Source organism: Nicotiana tomentosiformis, chromosome 10, assembly GCF_000390325.3.
Source record: "Nicotiana tomentosiformis chromosome 10, ASM39032v3, whole genome shotgun sequence".
In the NCBI taxonomy this organism is placed as follows: Eukaryota; Viridiplantae; Streptophyta; class Magnoliopsida; order Solanales; family Solanaceae; genus Nicotiana; species Nicotiana tomentosiformis.
Window position 1 is genome coordinate 5,844,725 of NC_090821.1, and position 20,863 is coordinate 5,865,587.

Genomic DNA, 20,863 nt, shown 5'->3' on the forward strand with positions numbered 1-20,863 from the left:
GCAAGAAAACTCATTATTTAAAAGAATCTTTAAATTCTTTAATGGATGCCCATTTGAGTTCTCTATAATTCTTCTCATCATAAATTATCCAGGATGTCCCAATCGATCATGCCAAAGTACAAAAGTATTGGAATTAGAAACCTTTTGGTTTACGATAGAATGTGCCTCAATTGCACTAATTCTTATCCAATACAGGCCACAAGATAAAGATGGGAACTTCTCAATAATCCTTTTCTGGCCAGAGACATTCTTGGTAACGATGAGATATTCGAGATTATTCTCATCTATCGTATTGTCTCAATATGAAATCCATTTCGACAGATATCTTTAAAACTCAACAAGTTCCTCTTGGACTTGGAGGAGAACATTGCATTCTCTATAATAAGTATTGTTCCCTTAGGCAGAGTTATATTAGCTCTTCTAGAGCCTTCAATTAGATTACTACTACTAAAAATTGTAGTAACATCTGCCTTACACATACTTAAATGAGAGAAATATTTCTTCTCTTTGAATATTATATGTGTTGTACATGAATTAATTAAGCAAATATTTTTACAATTGAACTTTGATCCAAGTTTGCTTTGAAAGATATCCATATTTGCTTCCCATGGTTTGACATACAAAAGAAGTATATGAATAAATATTAGTATTTTTAGAGTAAAAGGAAAAGAAATAAAGTTAAACCAATAATTCAATAGTGACCTTTTAATGCATTTTCTAACAAATTCTAATTATTATACAAATAATTACGCAGCAAAAATAATACAATTATAAGTACATGAAAAAAAATTAAGGGTGAAGTAACAAAAGTTGTTCCAGGGTGCTTGTAAACCTCTTCTTAAAGAGAATTAAAGTAACATAAAGGAAAATCAAAAGGAATTAAAAGATCAGTGAGATTAGGACACTAATTACTTAGATATTGCTCCTTGTTTGTGAAATTTATAAAATTTAGGAAATACATATATTTTTAAAAACTACATAAGAAGTATTATTAAATGCAATAAAAATTACAAGATGTTTATTCATTAGATACTACGAATAGAAAAACATAAAAATCAAAATACTCAATCATCTTTAACCATAGATCCATCACCGATCGAGTGGTTTATTTTTTCATTAGGGTGCTCAATAAAATCTGTCACATCCAAGTGGGTAATGTCAAATTCATTGTCATAGACAAAATTAGCATCAGGAGCTTTATCCTTTAGAGATTCTTGATAAAGCTCAACCAAATATTTTGGTATGCGACAAATATTTTCCCAATGCTCTTTTCCACCGCAACGATAACATTCAGTTTCTGAACCATTTGCCCTTGGACCTTTCCACTTTTGGTGGTTATTTTTCTTTGGGGGGTAATTAATACCAGAAAAATTTCTTCCTTGGCCACGGCGACGACCACGACCACGAACAGGGCCACGACTTTTTTCACACTTAGAATAATAGGAATACACCCCATTCACTTCAGGCAATGGTGTAGACCCAGTGGGTCGATTTTCGTGATTTCTTACGAGCAAGTCATTATTTCGTTCAGCCGCAAGGAGAAGAGAAATCAACTCAGAATACTTCTTGAAACCTTTCTCTCGGTATTGCTGATGCAAGACCATATTGGAGGCATGAAACGTTGTGAACGATTTTTCAAGCATATCGTAATCAATGATAGTATCTCCACATAGTTTCAATTTGGAAGTAATTCTGAACATCGCAGAATTATATTCAGAAACAGACTTAAAGTCTTGGAGCCTCAGATGAGCCAAATCATATCGTGCTTGTGGAAGAGTGAGCAACTTTAAGTTGTCATTTCTTTCCTTTAAGCCATTCAACAAAACAAGTGGATCCTTGACTGTGAGATATTCTATCTTTAACCCTTCGTCAAGGTGATGGCGCAAGAAAATCAAGGCCTTAGCACAATCTTGGGTAGATGCTTTATTTCTATCTTTAATGGCGTCTCCAAGACCCATTACATCTAAATGGATTTCAGCATCCAACACCCATGTCATATAGTTCTTGTCCGAAATTTCAAGGGCAACGAACTTTCTTTTCATAATATCAGTCATAATTAAAAGAGGAGAAAAGTTATACCTTAGTCTTTTCAAAGAGCTTCTTGAGACGGTAGAGTCTCGTGCTGATAACGTGTTATAAAATATAACTCAAAGTAACAATATAGAACAAGGAAAAATAAGTTAAGAGATATATGGAGAAAGAGAGAAGAGATTCTTATTTCTTCTTCAATTGTGTGTACTTTTCATCTATTTCAAGGCCTTTATATAGGCATGAAAAGTGAAGAAAATATGTCATTGAATATGTCATTAAACATAGAAAATATGTCATTAAGCATTTGAGATGAATATCATAGAGGAAGAGTAGACATCCACCATAATTTGATATTTCTTATAACAATATTGACAATATCATTGGCATGACGTTCGCTGGCAAGGAAATTCCTACAATCTTTTAAAATGAGAATTAATAATAAAGCTTTTATCCATTGCCAAATTATATATTTACAAGATTGTATAGGAAGATACCAAATTGGATGCAATTAAGTATTTCATTTATGCTTGAAAATTTGAGGTAGTAGATTGACATCTTCAATGAAAATGTAATGCCTTTTTAAATTGATGAATCTCATGAGCTTGAGATCACTAAAATAAAGATTCTTTTTAATCCTATGTAAAACAATGAGATCTTTGTGCATATTCGACGTGAAATATGATTGATTTCAATTGAGACTCATATTTGTAACATTTCTAGGAATGCTCGAGAAAATTTAGGAGTATTACTTGTTGGTAGAGTTTGGTAGAGTTTGGTCAACTACCTATTCCCTATTGCAATGCTCGAGACAATTTATGATTATTAATTTAACCCCAATTCACTCCGTTTTGGTAACGGTTTAGATATGCAAAGATTAGTACACGGCGCATAATAATGCAAAACCTGTTATTCAATGAATAAAATAATGGTACATTGAAATTATTTTAGAGATTGCCTACATCAAAGGTACTTTTGTCCGTAGACCATCTTGTGCTATAGTTTATTGATACACATATTTTTACTTTCGTCTAAAATTATACATAAATTAGTGTATTTACCCGCGTTTCGCGCGATCGTTAAAAGAATTAAAATAAAGTTAAATTTTAATGTCATTACTTTTATAAAAAAAATTAATCTTTACTAATTAAACATTTTATAATTTTTTTATAAAACAGAATCCATGAATATTTTTTAGTATTTCATTTCTTAGATGACTTGTTGACACTTGTGCTTCACATGATTCACATTTTTTTTTCCGTTTCTCGAGATGTAGAAAAAAAAACGGGGGAGGAGACAAAAGTTAAATAATTTGAATTTTTTTTATTAAGTTTAATATGTAACTTAATTCTATAAAATAATTTGTATTATGATTAATATAACATGCAATGTATTTGTTCTTTATGTAGATGGAATATCGTAGTTGGATGTATAATAGGAATTATCCTAATTATCAGTTTTTTAGGAAGGAATTTATAGAAGGGGTTAAGGAATGTATTAGGCATGCAATGCCACTTGAACCGTTTCGGATTGGAGGGATGATTAGGTGTCCTTGTACGAAGTGCAAGTGTTTGAATTTTTTGGGTTCGGAGGATGTTACGACTCATCTTTATAGAAAGGGATTTATGGATAATTATTTTGTGTAGACTAGTCATGGAGAGGTTGATGGTACTGATGGTGTATTTCATAACGTAGTTGTTGGTGAAAGTAGTAGGTCGGTGGAGAATAGCGTTCAACATCCTGGATACCATGAAATGGTTGTAGATGCTTTTGGGATGCACTTCGATTTTGAAACCCATGAAAGTGTTGGACAACCTCCTAACGAAGAGGCAAAATAATGTTTAATTAAAATGTTTCAAATATACCGACCGAAATCAGTCGGTATATTTGAAATTATTCTTTCCTGCCCAAGGCAATTGGTTTTTTAATATATATATATATATATATATATATATATATATATATATATCAATTCTAATTTTTTAAAAATATTAATTTAATAAAAATACCGACCGAAGTTGGTTAGTTTTAGTCAATTTATATAAATAACTTTTAAATAACTAATATTTAATACTTAATTTTATATATGTGTGTGTGTGTGTGTGTGTTTATATAAAGACACACATATATAATAATATGTATTTATAATAATGTGTGTGTGTATAAATACAAAATTAATTAAATATTGAATATTATAATTTAGGATGTTAAATCAATTAAATATTATGTATATATACATACAGAGATAGGACATAGTGTCCATATAAAAGTAATTTAAATACACACACACACACACATACACACACACACACACACACACATATATATATATATATATATATATATATATGGACACTATGTCAATATATATATAAATTTTTTAATATTATAAAAAATTTAAAATTGAAATACCGATCGAATTCGGTCGGAAATGTGGGTCAAACACTCCACTTAAAATACCGAACGAATTTTCCGACCGAAGTCGGTCGGAAAATTATAATTTAGGGTGCCCAGCAACGAGTTTCTTCCCCATTTTTCTCTTTTCACTTTCTCTCATTCTTTCTTCCACATCCGCCAACCCTTCCCAAATTCCACACAAATTCACTCATCACTCCCTTCTCATCCAAAATCAAACCCCCTACTTCGTCTCTCTCCGTTCTCCGTTGGTCTCACCTCTACAGCCCCACCACTGCTCCTCCCCCCCCCCCACTGTCGCGCCACCCACAACCGCGCTACTTCCAAAAATATACCCCTATCCTCTTTTTGAAGGTTAGTTATCTATACTTGTTAATTTTAGTTATTTAAATTCTCTCAATTGTATAAACTAGGATTTACAATTTGGGATTTTGGAATTGTTTCAATTGATTATAATTCTTTAGATTTAAGGTTTACTCTAATTGATTTAGTTTATGATATCATGTAAGGTACTTGCTTAATTAGCTAATTTATATTTTTTTTAATTTTATTGCTCATGATTTACGGCTTATTAAACTATGATTTAGGGCATATTAAATTATGATTTAGGGTTTATTAATTATGATTAATAGTAAGTGAGTTAGTCTAATTGAATGGCTCAACTAATTAAATATTCTAGCGAGTCTAATTAATTTTATTGGTAGGGTTAGAATAATATTGTATTCAAATTAATATGCACTCAAATTATTTAAATATTGTACTTTGTAACTAAAGTTTAATATGTAACTTAATTCTATAAAATAATTTGAATTATGATTAATATAACATGCAATGTATTTGTTCTTTATGTAGATCGAATATCGTAGTTGGATGTATAATAGGAATTATCCTAATCGTCAGTTTTTTAGGAAGGAATTTATAGAAGGGGTTAAGGAATGTATTAGGCATGCAATGTCACTTGAACCTTTTCGAATTGGAGGGATGATTAGGTGTCCTTGTACGAAGTGTAAGTGTTTGAATTTTTTGGGTTCGGAGGATGTTACGACTCATCTTTATAGAAAGGGATTTATGGATAATTATTTTGTGTAGACTAGTCATGGAGAGGTTGATGGTACTGATGGTGTATTTCATAACGTAGTTGTTGGTGAAAGTAGTAAGTTGGTGGAGAATAGCGTTCAACATCCTGGATACCATGAAATGGTTGTAGATGCTTTTGGGATGCACTTCGATTTTAAAACCCATGAAAGTGTTGAACAACCTCCTAACGAAGAGGTAAAATATTTTTACGAACAGTTAGAGGCCGCTAGTCGTCCACTAAGTGAAGGGAGTATGCACTCTCAGTTGTCTGTTACGGTTAGATTATTAAGTATCAAATCAAATACTAATATTTCTCAAGCGGATATGGATTTTTTTCATTGGCCTTATGAGTGAACTAGTTGACCCAACTTTCAACATACCTGAAGAATCCTATAAGGCTAAAAGATTGGTTTCAAAGTTAGGACTCTCGTCTATGAGAATCGATTATTGTGAGGATGGTTGCATGTTGTATTATAAGGGTGATGCAGATTTAAAAAGTTATAAATTTTGTGAAAAAACTCGTTTTAAGCGGGTTTCCAGCGGTAAAAGGTTGATGTGAAGTCGATGCATTACTTGCCTCCTATTCCTAGATTAAAGAGGTTGTACGCATCAATGAGTTTCGCTCCTCATATGAGATGGCATCATGGCACTATAAAAATAGAAGGTCGCCGAGTGTTATGTGTCATCCTTCAGATGGGGAAGCTTGGAAGCATTTTGATAGGACGTATCCGGATTGTGCTAGTGAACCAAGGAACGTTTGGTTAGGTTTGTGTGCTGATGGTTTCACGCTATTTTGTGTTTCTGCAATACCATATTCATACAGGACGGTCTTTATTACGCCGTATAATCTTCCGCCTGAAATGTATATGACTAGTCCATATATTTTCTTAAATTATGTTATTCCTGATCCCCGCAATCTAAAGAGTTTGATTGATGTATATTTGCAACCTCTCATTAATGAGCTAAAACAGTTGTGGTATGATGGAGTTGAGACATATGACATATCAACTAAGCAAAATTTTAACTTACGTGCTAACTTAATGTGGACCATTAATAACTTTCCTGCATATGGAATATTGTCTGGGTGGATGTCTGCTGGAAAGTTAGCATGTCCTTACTGCATGGAAAATAGTAAAGCGTTCACTTTAAAACATGGCCAAAAGCAGTCGAGGTTTGATTGTCATCGTCAGTTCTTGCCAGTTGATCATGAGTTCAGAGGATGAAGAACGCATTCAAAAAGAATACAGTTGAACGTGATTTTCCACCTCTAATTTTTGTCCCGTGAGAAAATTTGGGAGAGGGTTCAAAACTTCACTAAAGTTATCGAGGCCCCACTTTCTAGATTTTCTGGATATGGTGTTACTCATAACTGGAAAAAACATAGCATATTTTGGGAGTTGCCATATTGGAAGGATAATCTTCTCCGACACAATCTCGATGTCATGCATATTGAGAAGAACTATTTTGACAATTTGTTCAACACAGTGATGGATGATAAGAATAAGACAAAAGATAACCCGAAGGCTAGATTGGACTTACAAGAATATTGCAGGCAACCTGAATTACATTAGCAGTCTGCGAATAATGGTAAGGTGTTCAAGCCCAAGGTCAGCTACACATTCACTTTGGAACAAAGACGACAGATTTGGGAGTGGGTTGCAAACCTAAAGATGCCCGAGGGCTATGCTTCGAACCTGGAAAAATGTGTTGATATAGTTGAAGGAAAGCTGACTCATATATATGAAAAGTCATGAGTGTCATATATTTATGGAAACCTTAATCCCTATTGCATTTTGTGGTTTTGCCTGAAAATATCTGAAAACCCATCACAAAGATAAGTTTGTTCTTCAAAGACTTATGTTCTACCATATTAAGGGAAGAAACCTATTTCAAATGAATCGGAACATTCCTATAATCAGTAATAAGCTGGAAAGGATTTTTCCATGTGGTTTCTTTTATGTGATGGAACACCTTCCAATTCACCTTGTACACGAGGCGCGACTTGGAGGGCCGGTTCAATGCAGGTGGTTGTATCCATTCGAGAGGTAATGATCAAACCTTGATTTATTCTTGTAATTTTCTTTAACGTTATCGTCTAATATGAAAATGTACATGACTATCGGCAAGTGTAAACGATTTGATAAACAGAGGAATAGGATTGAAAGATCCATATGTGAAACCTATCTTGCAAAGAAAACTACTCATTTTTGTTCTTACTACTTCGACAGTCATGTGCCATGTGCTAGAAATAGGACCAATCGGCACAATGACATGATTGAGATTGATCCATTATATCTACCAATGTCCATATTCAATCAACCAGGTCGAGGTTCTTAAGATCGAACAAAAAGGGGCTAAGTAGTATGGAGTACAAATCAACTTCAAATCATGTGTTGCTAAATTGTCCGAAAGTTCAACCCTTTCTTAAGTAAGTGTTGATGTAGGGGTCGAGGTAGGTCTAGAAAGGATAAGAGACCTATTGATCGTGATGAAGGTGCTACACCCTCGCTTCCTTCCACTCCACACTTGCATCCCTCTGCTGCTGATGGACGACAACAATCTTCTAGGCACACATATATTCCACTACATCCATCTACTCATCAGACTACCTACCATTTGCCCGGCCAGCAGTATTCTTACCATTCTCCGCCATAGGACTATACCCCGCTTCCTCCACATGACCCTGCATATAGTTACATGGGTCCATCGAGACAGCAGTCAAAGGGCCATGCGGTGATACGCCCGTTATCTGCTCCATTTGCTTCATCACCAGCTGGATCACATCCATCTAGATTTCAGCCAACTGGATCACAGCATTGGTCTAGATCGCAGCAGAGGTCTAGGTCACTGCAGGGGTCTAGATCATAGCCGTCTTCATCAGCGACCCTGTATCCTTCTCCACGGAGTTCATCTCCTAGCATTTCTAGACTTCGCCTTCGGGATAGTAGCGCTAAGCCAGATGCCCCATCTTCCATGCACGCTTCAAATTCATCGGAGGATGATGATCCAGAGAAAGTGCGGTATGATCGTTATCATAGGATGATCATCAAGCCTGAGGGCAATGGGTAAGATTTATTTATTACTTCTTTATTTTTGCTGAATTATAATAGCTACTCTTGTTATTTAATGTAATTGCTATGTTGTAGGTTCATACCTAATCATCGGACTACAAAGATAAACACTGAAACTCATGGTCGGTTGTATGATGCACCCTATGCGACTTGGAGTGAATTTCCATCGGTGCTCGTGGAGCATATTTTCAACCAATTTAAGGTTTTAATACAATTCTTATCTATTTAAGCATTATATTAACAATATTTTCATCTAACGTTACACACTTCATTTGCAGACTAAGTGTACCTGGGAGGACCGGCATAACAGTGAAACTCTGGCAAATTTTGTGTTCAAATGTTGTAAGAGACTATCTGATTCCTTCAGCTCTACTCTAAAGAAAAGCAAGAAGCCTTTATGGGTTCCACCGCATATATGGGAGGATCTGCTGAGGCAGTGGAACACCGAAAAATTTGAGAAGAGGAGTGAACAGGAAAAGAAGGCCTGAGCATCTAGAAGGGTGGCTCCTTACACTGTGTGGGTGCAAGGAGCATGGGGACAGCGAGAAAACTACTGGTAATTCCTTAAAATATACATATATATATATATATATATATATATATATATATATATATATATATATATATATATATATATATATATATATATATATATATATAAATTTAGTTAACATATTTTATTGTATTTGTAGGAAAAAAAATATGGGAGGAAGATGATTCATGATGAATTCTTCATGGAGACTCACATCCGGAAAAAGAAGGAACCGACAGATCCAAGTAGACAGTCGAGGACCGGGCGGAGACTACATATGTAAGTTTCACAACTACTATAACTTGAAATTAATGTTTATAATATTATATAGTTAATAATTTTCTATCTTCTAAATAAAGAGTCGCTACAAAACTAATGTGAATGAGTACACTCAGAGCTTGCCACCGAATGAGCAAAGGCGAGCGACCACCCATTTCAGACGAAGAAGCACAGAAGATATGGTTAGAAGTTGTCGATTGTCCTAAAAAGGACATAGCATACGGCCTTCCAGAGAGATCATTTCGGCGCTACAAGGCTGGATTGTAAGTTATAGGGACTTTCGCCCAAGGCGAGGCAATTGATAGGTCGACTCTCTCATCTATGGAGAAGAAGCTCGCAAAGCTGATAGCAGAGCTTGAAGAGACAAAGGCTAGAGAACAAAAGAGAGATAAACAATTTGATACCCTTCAAGTTCAGCTAGAAAAAAGGGACAAACAATTTAATATCCTTCAAGGTCAGCTAGCCAATCTTCTTGCTAGTGGTGCTTTCCCAATTCCCTGATCTCGTGAGCCTTCCCAGATGCTAATCCTTCGAACCATGCCAACGATGAAAGCTATAGTAGGGGAGATGAAGATGATGTAGTACAAAACACTTATTGAATGATGTTTAAACTTTTAACTCGTGAAATATTTTGTTATTGGGTATGATGTCTTGTTAATATAGTTTAGTTGAAATGGTGATAATATTTTGTTAATATAGTTTTGATAGTTGTTATTGTTGTTGTTATTGTTGTTGTAGTAGTAGTTATTGGTTGAATGGCAGTAATATAATACTGCCATTATAGGTGATTGGTTGTTGGCAGATGGTGCAGCTATAAAACAGCTGTATTCTGCAAAAACATTATCTAGAAAATCAACTGACTTCGGTCGGAACTTCGGTCGAAAATGTTCATCTGATTTCCTAGAAAATCAAATTTACCGACCGACTTCGGTCGGACTTTTTGATTTTAAATTTTAATTGTTTAAATAATACCGACCAATTTCGGTCGGAATTAATAATTTTAAATAAAAATGAATAATTATATATTTTTAAAATACCGACCGATTTCGGTCGGAATTGAATAATTTTTTAAAAAATGAATAATTACAATTCCGATCGAATTCGGTTGGTATTTTTAAAATAATTAAAAATTATTTTCAACAATACCCCGACCGAATTTGGTCGGTAACTTTATTTTGTGTCATACAACTTGGTCAAAGTGCGTTGACAGTTACCAACCGACTTCGGTCGAAAAATATCGACCGTCTGCGGTCGCTCTCCGTTTATGACCATTGTTTTATCGACTAATTGAAAATGGTCGAAAATTCGTCGATTTTTGATGGATTTCGGTCGATTTTTATGGATGTTTTTTGACAATGTTTTAATAGTGAATCCTCCAATTAGGAGAATAAAGGGAATTTAAGGGTAATATACATATTATATCCTTTTAAAAAAAAAAGAAGTTAGCAATACAAATTAGACTATTATTTGATGAGCAAGATCAAGAAAGCTCTTGTAAATGCTCAGAATACCTTATTGACATGAAAGACCTTCTAAAATGAATTGAAGGAAGAAGTGTGATAAGCCAAGCATAATATAATCCTTTCTAGCACTACGAATATGTAAGATGTATCTAATGGATATATCGTACAAATTCTTATACTCGAGTTATTTCGGCAAATATTGTGTTATATGTCATCATATACTTGGGAACCATTATACCCTTCAAATAATGTCACTCGTTGTATCACTATATGATAGATTTGCCTCCTGAATGTTACCTGTCATTCTAAAAATTACAAGATTAATTCAATGAGAAAAATTAACAACTGCTACTTACGGCAGAGCAAGTTTTGATAATTTTTCATTCTGAAGTGTAGTCAGCCAACAGATTATCATTTACTTTGTGCTTCATTCTGCCAAATTATTAAAAACTTGTCAGTTACAAATACAAACAAATTAAGAGAACATTTTGAGGAAGTTTGAGAAAGAAAAACATAATTATTCCATATTCTCTCTACAACAAACGCAACTACTAAATGGTGAAAGCAATATCATGAAATATTTTAAATTCTAATATTTCATGAAAAATATGATGTATATTTTAAATGCTCGCGTACAACTGACCTTAAATCCTGCTTACAGATCCCTGATGTATACTAAGCTTCAATTCAGAAAACTATCGATCACCTCCAACTCGTACCATTTCTTCAAGATCCCATTTTATCTGCATATACTCCATTAGACATGAAAAATACATTGTATAGTATGACAACTTCAATTAACAAAAATTACAAACAAAAAGAAAAGCAAAGAAGTAATATAATGAAGTTAGATTCATTCATCTACATTGAACTACGGAATATGCATATTCACAATTATTTTCAGTTCAAGCACCTTAGTACGTAGCATGCGTTGGAATACCAGAAAGGTATTCTTCTGCATATGTTTTGCATCTCATTCTGATGGTAATTGTGTGGGTTTTATTTTAATACACTCTGATTTTTCTGGGAGGGAACATGAAAAGTTGAAATAGTAATTGTTGAGACGTTTTTTTACAATTAGGAATAGGAAAGATGTTGAGACGTTTTTTTTACAATAGGGAATAGGAAAGAGAGGGGAGTAGTAATAATTGAGACATTTATTTTATAAATAAAAAGTAAGGAAAAAGTCAAAAAAGAGAGAAAAAGGATCGATAGGATTCTTGGCCAAAGTGATGTGTCACCTAACTTTTCTATTCCTCTTATATATATATATATATATTTGTCTCCTATGTTGTACTAGTAATAGTAAGTGGAGTTTAATACCATTTGAAAAAATGTGACATTTCCTTCAAAATCCTTAAGTAAGGGAGAAGTAGCATAATATTGTTATAAATCACTTTGTAAATCCGTACGCAACAAGTATGAAACTTGTATATTCTATCAGAAAAAAGAATAATTAATTCAAAACAAATAAATTATTGAGAGTGAGTCTTTAGAAAGAAAAAATGAAAGAGAAAAGGGATGCAAATTGCGCTTTGTGTGATCCTTTTTCAAGTAACTATTTCCCTCCCTTTCATTGAGCTGAGCATAAAAGAAGTGGAAGGAAAGCCTGCGGAGGTAGGATTTTCCTTGAAGGGTTCAAAAAAGAAAAACGTTAAAAAATTAGAAGATATTGTATGTTTGTAACTAGTGGGAATTGAATCAATGACCTCACAATTTTGAACTTTCATGACAACTAAGCTATGCTTTGAGCCATATCAAAGTGATTCAAATATAATATATAGAAGTAAACATCAAATTTTGCCTTTTATATACGGTATAATTTTTTGGTTGAACCCCATTCCATCCCCTAAATCCGCCTCTGCCTAGAAGATACGGTAAAGTTGTCTTCGTGTGACCTATAGATTACGGGTTCAAGCCGTGTAAACAACCACTAATGCTTGTATTAGAATATATTGTCGACATAACACCCCTTAGAGGTGCGACTCTTTCGCGGACCCTGTATGAATGATTGGTGCTTTAAGGCACTTGGTTGTTTTAGTGTATAATCTATGTATACATACTAGAAAAAATAAATAAAAAATCTAGCTGGCTATTTCTATAAAGATTCCTAATATTAGACTTCAGGCCCAACAATGTCAACCCTTTTCAACTCAACTCTAGTTGTTTGTGTTATAGCATATTGGCCAAACTTGAAAAATCAACTTATTTTGAGAAATGCTTTTTCAAATGTGCTTTTCGATAAAGTACTTTTGGAAAAAAAAATAGTTTGTGTTTGACTAATCAATTTGAAAAGCACTTTTGAACAATAATTTGTGTTTGACCAAGCTTTTCAAAAAAAAAAATTAAGTTTCAAATTACAAATAAAGACATGAAGATATTTGTTTAATAGTTAATATTATATAAGTAGATAAATAATTATAAATATTTATTATTAAAGATAATAATTGAGTTTTTTTATTTTATTTAAGTAAAATATAAAAATAAAATTGAAAAGTACTTTATTCTTTCAAGATAATTTAAATATATCAAAAAATCATTCAAATAAATATGAAAATTCATCCCAAAAGTCATTTTATATTACTTAATAGTTTAAACTAAGTAAGGTTATTTTGGTATATATAATATTTTGCAAAGGGTATTTTTGTAAGGAAAAAAGTCAAAATTGTTCTACTTCTGCAGAGAAGCTATTTTTCTGTTTTTTAAAAATTATTTCTGCTTCTAGCCAAAAGTACTTTTTTTCTCAAAAAAATTTGGCCAAAAACCTCAAATTGAGAAAAAAATACTTTTGGCCTGGTGAGAGACTTGGCCAAACCGGCTATTCATCTACATTTTCAACCTTAAAAAAGGAGAATGGAATATTTCTCTTCTTTTAATTTGGAAGTAGCACTTCTGTCATCTTTCTATAATACTCCAGATCGTTTTTCATGGGATAAAGTGGAATATCCTAGTTTAGTATTTGATATTCAATTTATCTCATATTAAATTTGGTTTAAATTGCTTTTAGTTTGTCCTTTTCCTTCCAAGAGTTCCATGGAGCTTCAGCAAAGGTCTTGCCAAAAGTTTTGCAGTGTCTAGCCTTGGCAGTTAGTTGGCAATTTCATCTCCTTTCAAAAAATTTGCTGTCCTATATTCTTCTAGTGAGTTAGCAATTTTCCAAATCACTTTAATATTAATCGTTATATTACAAAATCTGGGCTTGGTTGCAACACAATGTAGACAAAAGTGACATTTGGAACTTGACCTAAACTCTATACTCCATCCGCTGTCTCAAATTATTTATCGTATTTCTTTTTTATACACCCCTTAAAAAAAATATTAAATAGGAGAGATTTTTGACTATCTTTTCCTTATTTATGTCTAAAATATAATTTCTCTTTATTTGTTATTTACTCATAATTGAGGTATGAGTAATTTTTAAGAACAATTAATAAATTAAAAGCAGAATAGGCAAAAAATAATTAATTTAATCTTGAACTTCTAAAATAATATATAATTTGATACAGACAGATAATTTGAGATCTCATTTCTATATTTGGTTAAGCTGATTCTATAAGGCATCAGATCTATGAGCGGACCAAGGAAGCATGATTTTTGCAACCAGAAAGTTATTGAAAATCGAGATTTTTCTTATATCTAAACCACTAAAATTTAAAGATTAAAACTGAAAACAACAAATTTTATTCAGCTTTATCCATCTTCAAACCAAAAACTACATATTTCAAAATTTACATAATATATTATACATGTAATCCGACGAATCAAACAAACCAATAGAACTACATAATCCAATATCGAGATAAATATCTTACACTACTAAATAATCTAATAACGAGATAAATATCCGACTGACGCTGAATCTTACAATATTGAGATAAATATACAATATTGCCCCTATCAGACACTTACAGTTTAAATTAATTTAGGAACAAGTAGATATTTTACTAAAAACCCAATAAATTATCATCTACTAATACTATCATAGTATCAAGTACTTGTGCAATATACAATATTGCCCCTATCAGACACTTATAGTTTAAATTCATTTAGGAACAAGTAGATATTTTAATAAAAACCCAATAAATTATCATCAACTAATACTATCATAGTATCATGTACTCACTCTTTAATAATACAATTAATTTAATTGTTGAAACTTCATTTAAAAACTAATAAGCTAAGGAAACATTTGATATGCGAACTAAATTATCCTCGTGCCAAAACGAACCCTAAGAGATTCCTAAACTACCTTGGAGGCTAAATAACTGGGATACAAAAGGAAGTCGACACAGTTATTTCGTAAACCATCATTTACTTGATTCCACGGAACTTTGTAAAATACAGATTCACAGTAACTTTAACAACCAAATTATAAAGGACAATCACACCAACCACACTAAAAACAGTAATGAATACTAATCTAAAGGCCAATTAAACATTAGGCCAAAATTAAGTACATTAAATCTAATAACGCCCACCACCGCCATAACCACCACCTCCGTAACCACCGCCTCCTCCTTCACGTCGGCCACCTCCGTAACCGCCGCCGCCTCCCTCACGTCGGCCACCTCCGTATCCACCACCACCATAACCACCGCCTCCCCCTTCACGACGGCCACCTCCGTAACCACCGCCGCCGCCTCCACTTCCACGAGCCTGAGCTTCGTTAACAGTAATGTTACGGCCGTCAAGTTCCTGACCGTTCATCCCTTCGATTGCATCCCTCATGCATTTCTCATCCTTAAAGGTAACAAAGCCAAATCCTCTAGATCTGCCAGTTTCTCTGTCGTTAATGATCTGAAAAAATAAAAACAAAACAAAACTATGCTCAGATCTAACAGATCTCCAACGTTTACAAGCTAAATAATTAACCGATCTATCTTCATCTCTTGACAAAAAGAGAAAAGATGGAACGTACCGTTTCAAGGGTATAATAGTAATAACAGTAACAGTAACAGATGAATCAAGTAAACCAGAGAGTAATAACAGTAATCAGTAACAGAAGGTCATCAACGAAGCCAAAAAATGGGCTCGGATTCGATTTCTGCTCTGCGCAACAAACGGACCTTCGAGTCGAGAACTTCGCCGTATGTACCAAAAGCGTCAGCTAAGGTTCTATCGGTGGTAGCCCATGCGAGCCCACCGACGAAGCAACTGTATTCTACTTCAGCAGCCATTTACTATACTGTGAAACGAGAGACTAAGATAAACCCTAAATGAAAAATATATCAGAAAGAAGAGATGGGGTGAAATTGATGTAGAAAAGCCCACTCTTTTATAGGGAGAAATGAGTTTAGTGTTGATGGGCTTTTAAGTAATTGGGCTTCGGGTCTGGGTCGATGAGGACATTATAACATATCACTTTCTTGAGCTTGTCAACTTGTTTAAAAACCTCTTACATTTTCCACCGAAATTGTATTTCAGATGTGAATTATGACCACTTCAACATTTTTAGTTTAAATCCTATATACTAATCAAAACTATTTAGAGCCCATTTGGCCATAAATTTTTTTTTACTTTTTTCCGAAAAAATTACTACTTTTTTTTGAAATCAATGTTTGGCCATAAAATTTTCAATTTTCACTTGAAGATAAATTTTGAAATTTTTCGAAAAATTGAAAATTTTCAAAAAGCTATTTTTCAAAATTTTCATTCAGATAACTCACAAAAATTTAAAAATAACCCAAAATTATATTCATGTCCAAACACAACTCTGATTTTCAAATATCATTTTCACTTGAAATTCTTTTTCACTTTTTTTCCGGAATATTACAATTGTTATGTCCAAACGCCCACTTAAACGTTTGGTTATGTATAAGATCCGATGTGGTTGGTAAGATGCGAAAAACGAGATAGACATGGTTTGGGCAAAGTGAAGAGCTAGAAAGATCTCTATATATTATATTTTGAATTCTTCTGATATAGCCAAAAAAACATAGCTCATTCTCCTGATATAGCCAAAAAACATAGCTCAGTAGACAAGGAGGTTTAAAATCTTGGCGAGATTGTTGGTTCAATTTCCACTGGCTATAATTTTCTTTTAGTCTTTTATTTTTTAACCCCCCTTGGCAAATATCTTGCCCCCGCCACTAGTGAAGAGAAGGAGTGCAAATGTTCCAGTGAGGAAGTGCGAAAGGTTCACAGTCATAAGTCTAAGGAGAGGTAGAAATAGACCGAGAAAAACACGGGAGAGATGATTAGACAGGACATGCCATATCTTCAGCTCAACAAATACATGACTCATGATCCTAGATGGGAGAGTATGGAGGTCGAAGATTAGGCTAGAAGGTGAATAGGTAATCGAGCGATTTCTCTTTTTTACGGGAGAACACGATTTTAGTTTAAAGCATCGTATCTACTTCCTCTCTTCCTTGTCAATATCATTATTCTTGTTTAAAGTACCTTATTTGGCTCTAATTCTAATTCTAATTCAAATCACCTCAAATTTTTATTAAATCGTCCCAATAAAATTCAAACTCCTTGAGATGTATCCAATCGATTATGATAACACCCACTTGATACGAATTTCAATTTTGGAAACCTCGATTTGCAAAAGTAAATGTGAGCTTCAATGGCTTTTAATGAAGTTGTAGCTCATTTTCATCATATTATTTTGCATTCATGTTAGACCTGGTTACTTTCATGAAGCTTGTTTTTTTTTTAATGATGTTATAGTGTTATTATTATCTCTTGATTTTATCTATTACGATTTGGTGTGCGGGCAATTGAAGATGGCACAAATAGAAACAACATAAGAAGCAACGTTGTTGACTCTCAGAAAACAATTAGTAAGAAAAGGAAAAAAAGAAAAAAAGAAAAAGAGAAGCGAACTACTACTACTCTTTTAGCACATGATAAGGTTAGCAATCAATTTTAGATGAAAGAATACGAGTAATTAGATCTCTAATTATTTTGCTAAGCTCATCTTCTTCACTTTATTAATAATTAATTTTGTTCTTTTTCTATCAAGAGAAAGAAGTGAGAACGGAAGGTAGAAGCGTACAAATAATTAATTTGACTAATATTAGTAGTACTTTATAAATTGGCTATAATATTAATAACATGAAAGGCCAAACTATCATTAGTATCTTCAAGTCTTACAAAGCAAATAAATAATTTGCGCATTGGCATATTAAGGGGTGTCAATGGTTCGATTCGGCTAGTTATTTTATAAAATTTATATCATATCAATTTTTTGATTATTCTATTATATATAACCAAAATTAAACTTTTTGAAACCGTCTCAATCATGTCGGTTTCTCTTCGGTATCGGTACGGACTGGTAAAAGTATAATATAATAACATAATTACTTTGGACTTACCAAAACTTTTTTAATCATGTCGGTTTCTCTTCGGTATCGGTACGGACTGGTAAAAGTATAATATAATAACATAATTACTTTGGACTTACCAAAACTTTCTTGACAATTTTACTGTTTAAATGGTGATGAATTATGAAAACATGAAAGATGACTGGAATATAAATTTATTAGCTGCTTTACATTTGCACAAAAAAACTATGCAAAAATAAAGAAAAGATAAACGGCATAAATAGAAAGATATTAACTAAGTTGGGACTCAAGAATAAAATTTATAAAAAATTAAATATTCAAAAAGATAAATTAAAATCATACTAAAGAAAATATATTAAATACACTGTAGTTTGCTACTTCTAGAATACTATATGTCTTGCTATCGAATATGCTCGAAATAATTTAGTTTAAGTAGAAATAGCATAATAAGTTTAGATTAAAATTTCGATCATAATTACTTGTTGATTGTAAGTACGGTTCGATATTTTTCGATTTATTTTCATAAAATAAAAAATATACTCTAATTATCGATACGGTTATAAATTTATATAAAAATCTGTCGATTTATATCCATATCCACTATACACGAGTAAGTTTTAGTAAATTTGTTGAATGAACGCATATGAATACAAAAAGAGAAGTACTACCTTTTCCAGTAATGTTTTGCCAAAAATGATTTAAAATATATAGAAATTTCAATTTGTTCTTCCAGTTTTCCAAATTCCTTTTGGAGGTGGAAATTATCCCTATAAGCTAATAACAATTGATTACTAGTCTTGATTCAAGTAGAAAATACATAAAACTCTTCAGTGAAGCAATTACATCAAATTCCATCCAATATATAGGCACTTAAAAATGAGTGATCATTGGTAACCTTCGTTTAAACTTGTAAGTACAGATCCACACAGTAACATAACGAGAACCAATAACGAGAAACCAGAACAGTAACACGAGCCACAGTAACAAAAATAGACTTTTACCCAACACAGAAATATAGTCACCAAATTTAAAAACTATAACAAAAATAGACTTTTACCCAACCCAGAAATATAGTCACCAAATTTAAAAACTATCTAAAGGAGGACATATATTAGACACAATTAATTAAACCCAGTTTCAGAATCTTAAATCTAATTCCTCCAGCTTCCCTCGGATGCACCTCCACCTCTTGAGTAGCGGGACCCACCATCACCACCACCATAACCGCCACCATATCCACGGTCACGGCCACCTCCGTAACCACCACCATAGCCACCACCGCCGCCACTGTAGCCACCCTCGCGTCTGCCACCTCCGTAACTACCACCACCACCGTATCCGCCACCTCCACTGTATCCACCCTCACGGCGTCTGCCACCTCCGAAACCACCGCCACCACCACCGCTGCCGCGTGATTGAGCTTCATTAACGGTGATGTTACGGCCGTCAAGGTTCTGGCCGTTCATTCCTTCAATCGCATCCCTCATTGCTTTCTCATCACTGAAGGTAACAAAGCCAAATCCCCTTGATCTACCAGTTTCACGATCGTTGATGATCTGAAATCAAAATCCATAAAAAAAAATTAGATCTAAACAGATCTACATGAATTATAAGCTAAAAACAAACAGATTTTGCACATGCATGCTAAAAATAACAGTCCATCCGTTAAAAACTAGTAATAACAACAATTTTGAAAAATCGTAATACAACAGCAATCAAAATTCCTCCATAAATTAAAACAGTGAAAGTAAAAAAAAGGAAGAGAATCATAAAAGCCATCAATTGTTCAAATCTATGGAAGATCGGAACGTACCGTATAAGGGAATGGAATAACGTAACAGTAACAAATAGTAACATAGTAACAGAGTGAATCAAGTAAACCAGAGTGAAGTAACAGTAACAGTAACAGTAACAGTAACAGAGAGATCAATGATCAGATCGGCTCGGATCCGATCTCTGCTCTGCAGTGCAACAAACGGACCTTCGAGTCGACCACTTCGCCGTAGTGAGCAAAAGCATCTCCTAACGTTCTATCGGTGGTAGCCCATGCCAGCCCACCGACGAAGCACCTGTACTCAACCTCAGCTGCCATTGTTTTTCTTTTTTTTGAAGAGAATATGAATGTAAACAAACAAGAGAGAATTAATATAATAGAAGAGAAGAGCTGATGTGAATTTTGTGGGTAGCAAACGCTGGCTTTTATAGGCGTGAGGGGACTAAATTTTTGCTATTGCGGTTAATTTTAACCGGAAGGGGTGGTTACCGATTGCGACGGTAATGGATAACCACTGGTAGGCGGTAGCTAACTATGGTTAAAATGTAGTGATTAATGCTTGAGATATGTTTTAAGGATCATTTAAAATTATGGCACATTAAAGGTCGTTTGGTTTGGGCAAGAATAAGATTTTTGGCAGGCATCGGTCACTTCGATTCGATTGTAAATGTTATCGGTTTATAAATATACTAAACCGATAACCGAACCAATAAGACATCGAATATCATTAGTCGGTTAATCGATTATCGATCCTTATCGGTTCGATTATCGATTTATCCGATAAGAATAAAAAACATTAAAAAAATTATATTTTTATTATAGAAATCGTGATCATACTGTTAAGAGAAATGAACTAAATTTTCGCTCTTAAGAAAAGAAAGATTAAATTTTAACTTTAGAAAAGAAATTTTTCTTTGCATTTGAAAATCCTA

General features: G+C 33.4%; 3 protein-coding genes across 4 annotated transcripts; all 3 read right to left on the reverse strand.

Moving 5' to 3' along the window:
* Positions 1–1,064: 1,064 nt before the first annotated feature.
* LOC138899694 (uncharacterized) lies at positions 1,065–1,958 on the reverse strand. Its single transcript, XM_070186377.1, has one exon. It carries the CDS (start codon positions 1,956–1,958, stop codon positions 1,065–1,067), a length of 894 nt encoding a protein of 297 aa, XP_070042478.1.
* A 13,199-nt stretch (positions 1,959–15,157) lies between these two features.
* LOC104110840 (glycine-rich RNA-binding protein GRP1A-like) lies at positions 15,158–16,120 on the reverse strand. 2 transcript variants are annotated; one of them, XM_070187704.1, is made up of 3 exons: positions 15,932–16,120; positions 15,485–15,662; positions 15,158–15,397 (listed from the first exon to the last, which is right to left on the reverse strand). In XM_070187704.1, exons 1-3 carry the CDS (start codon positions 16,040–16,042, stop codon positions 15,330–15,332), a joined length of 357 nt encoding a protein of 118 aa, XP_070043805.1. In that variant the 5' UTR covers positions 16,043–16,120; the 3' UTR covers positions 15,158–15,329. The 2 variants fall into 2 exon arrangements, with proteins under 2 accessions (XP_070043805.1, XP_009618693.1); XM_009620398.4 differs by having other exon boundaries at positions 15,158–15,662.
* Positions 16,121–19,020: 2,900 nt separating this feature from the next.
* Positions 19,021–20,476, reverse strand: LOC117272950 (glycine-rich RNA-binding protein GRP1A-like). Its single transcript, XM_009620397.4, has 2 exons — positions 20,139–20,476; positions 19,021–19,713 (listed from the first exon to the last, which is right to left on the reverse strand). Exons 1-2 carry the CDS (start codon positions 20,247–20,249, stop codon positions 19,309–19,311), a joined length of 516 nt encoding a protein of 171 aa, XP_009618692.1. The 5' UTR covers positions 20,250–20,476; the 3' UTR covers positions 19,021–19,308.
* Between the last annotated feature and the right edge of the window lie 387 nt (positions 20,477–20,863).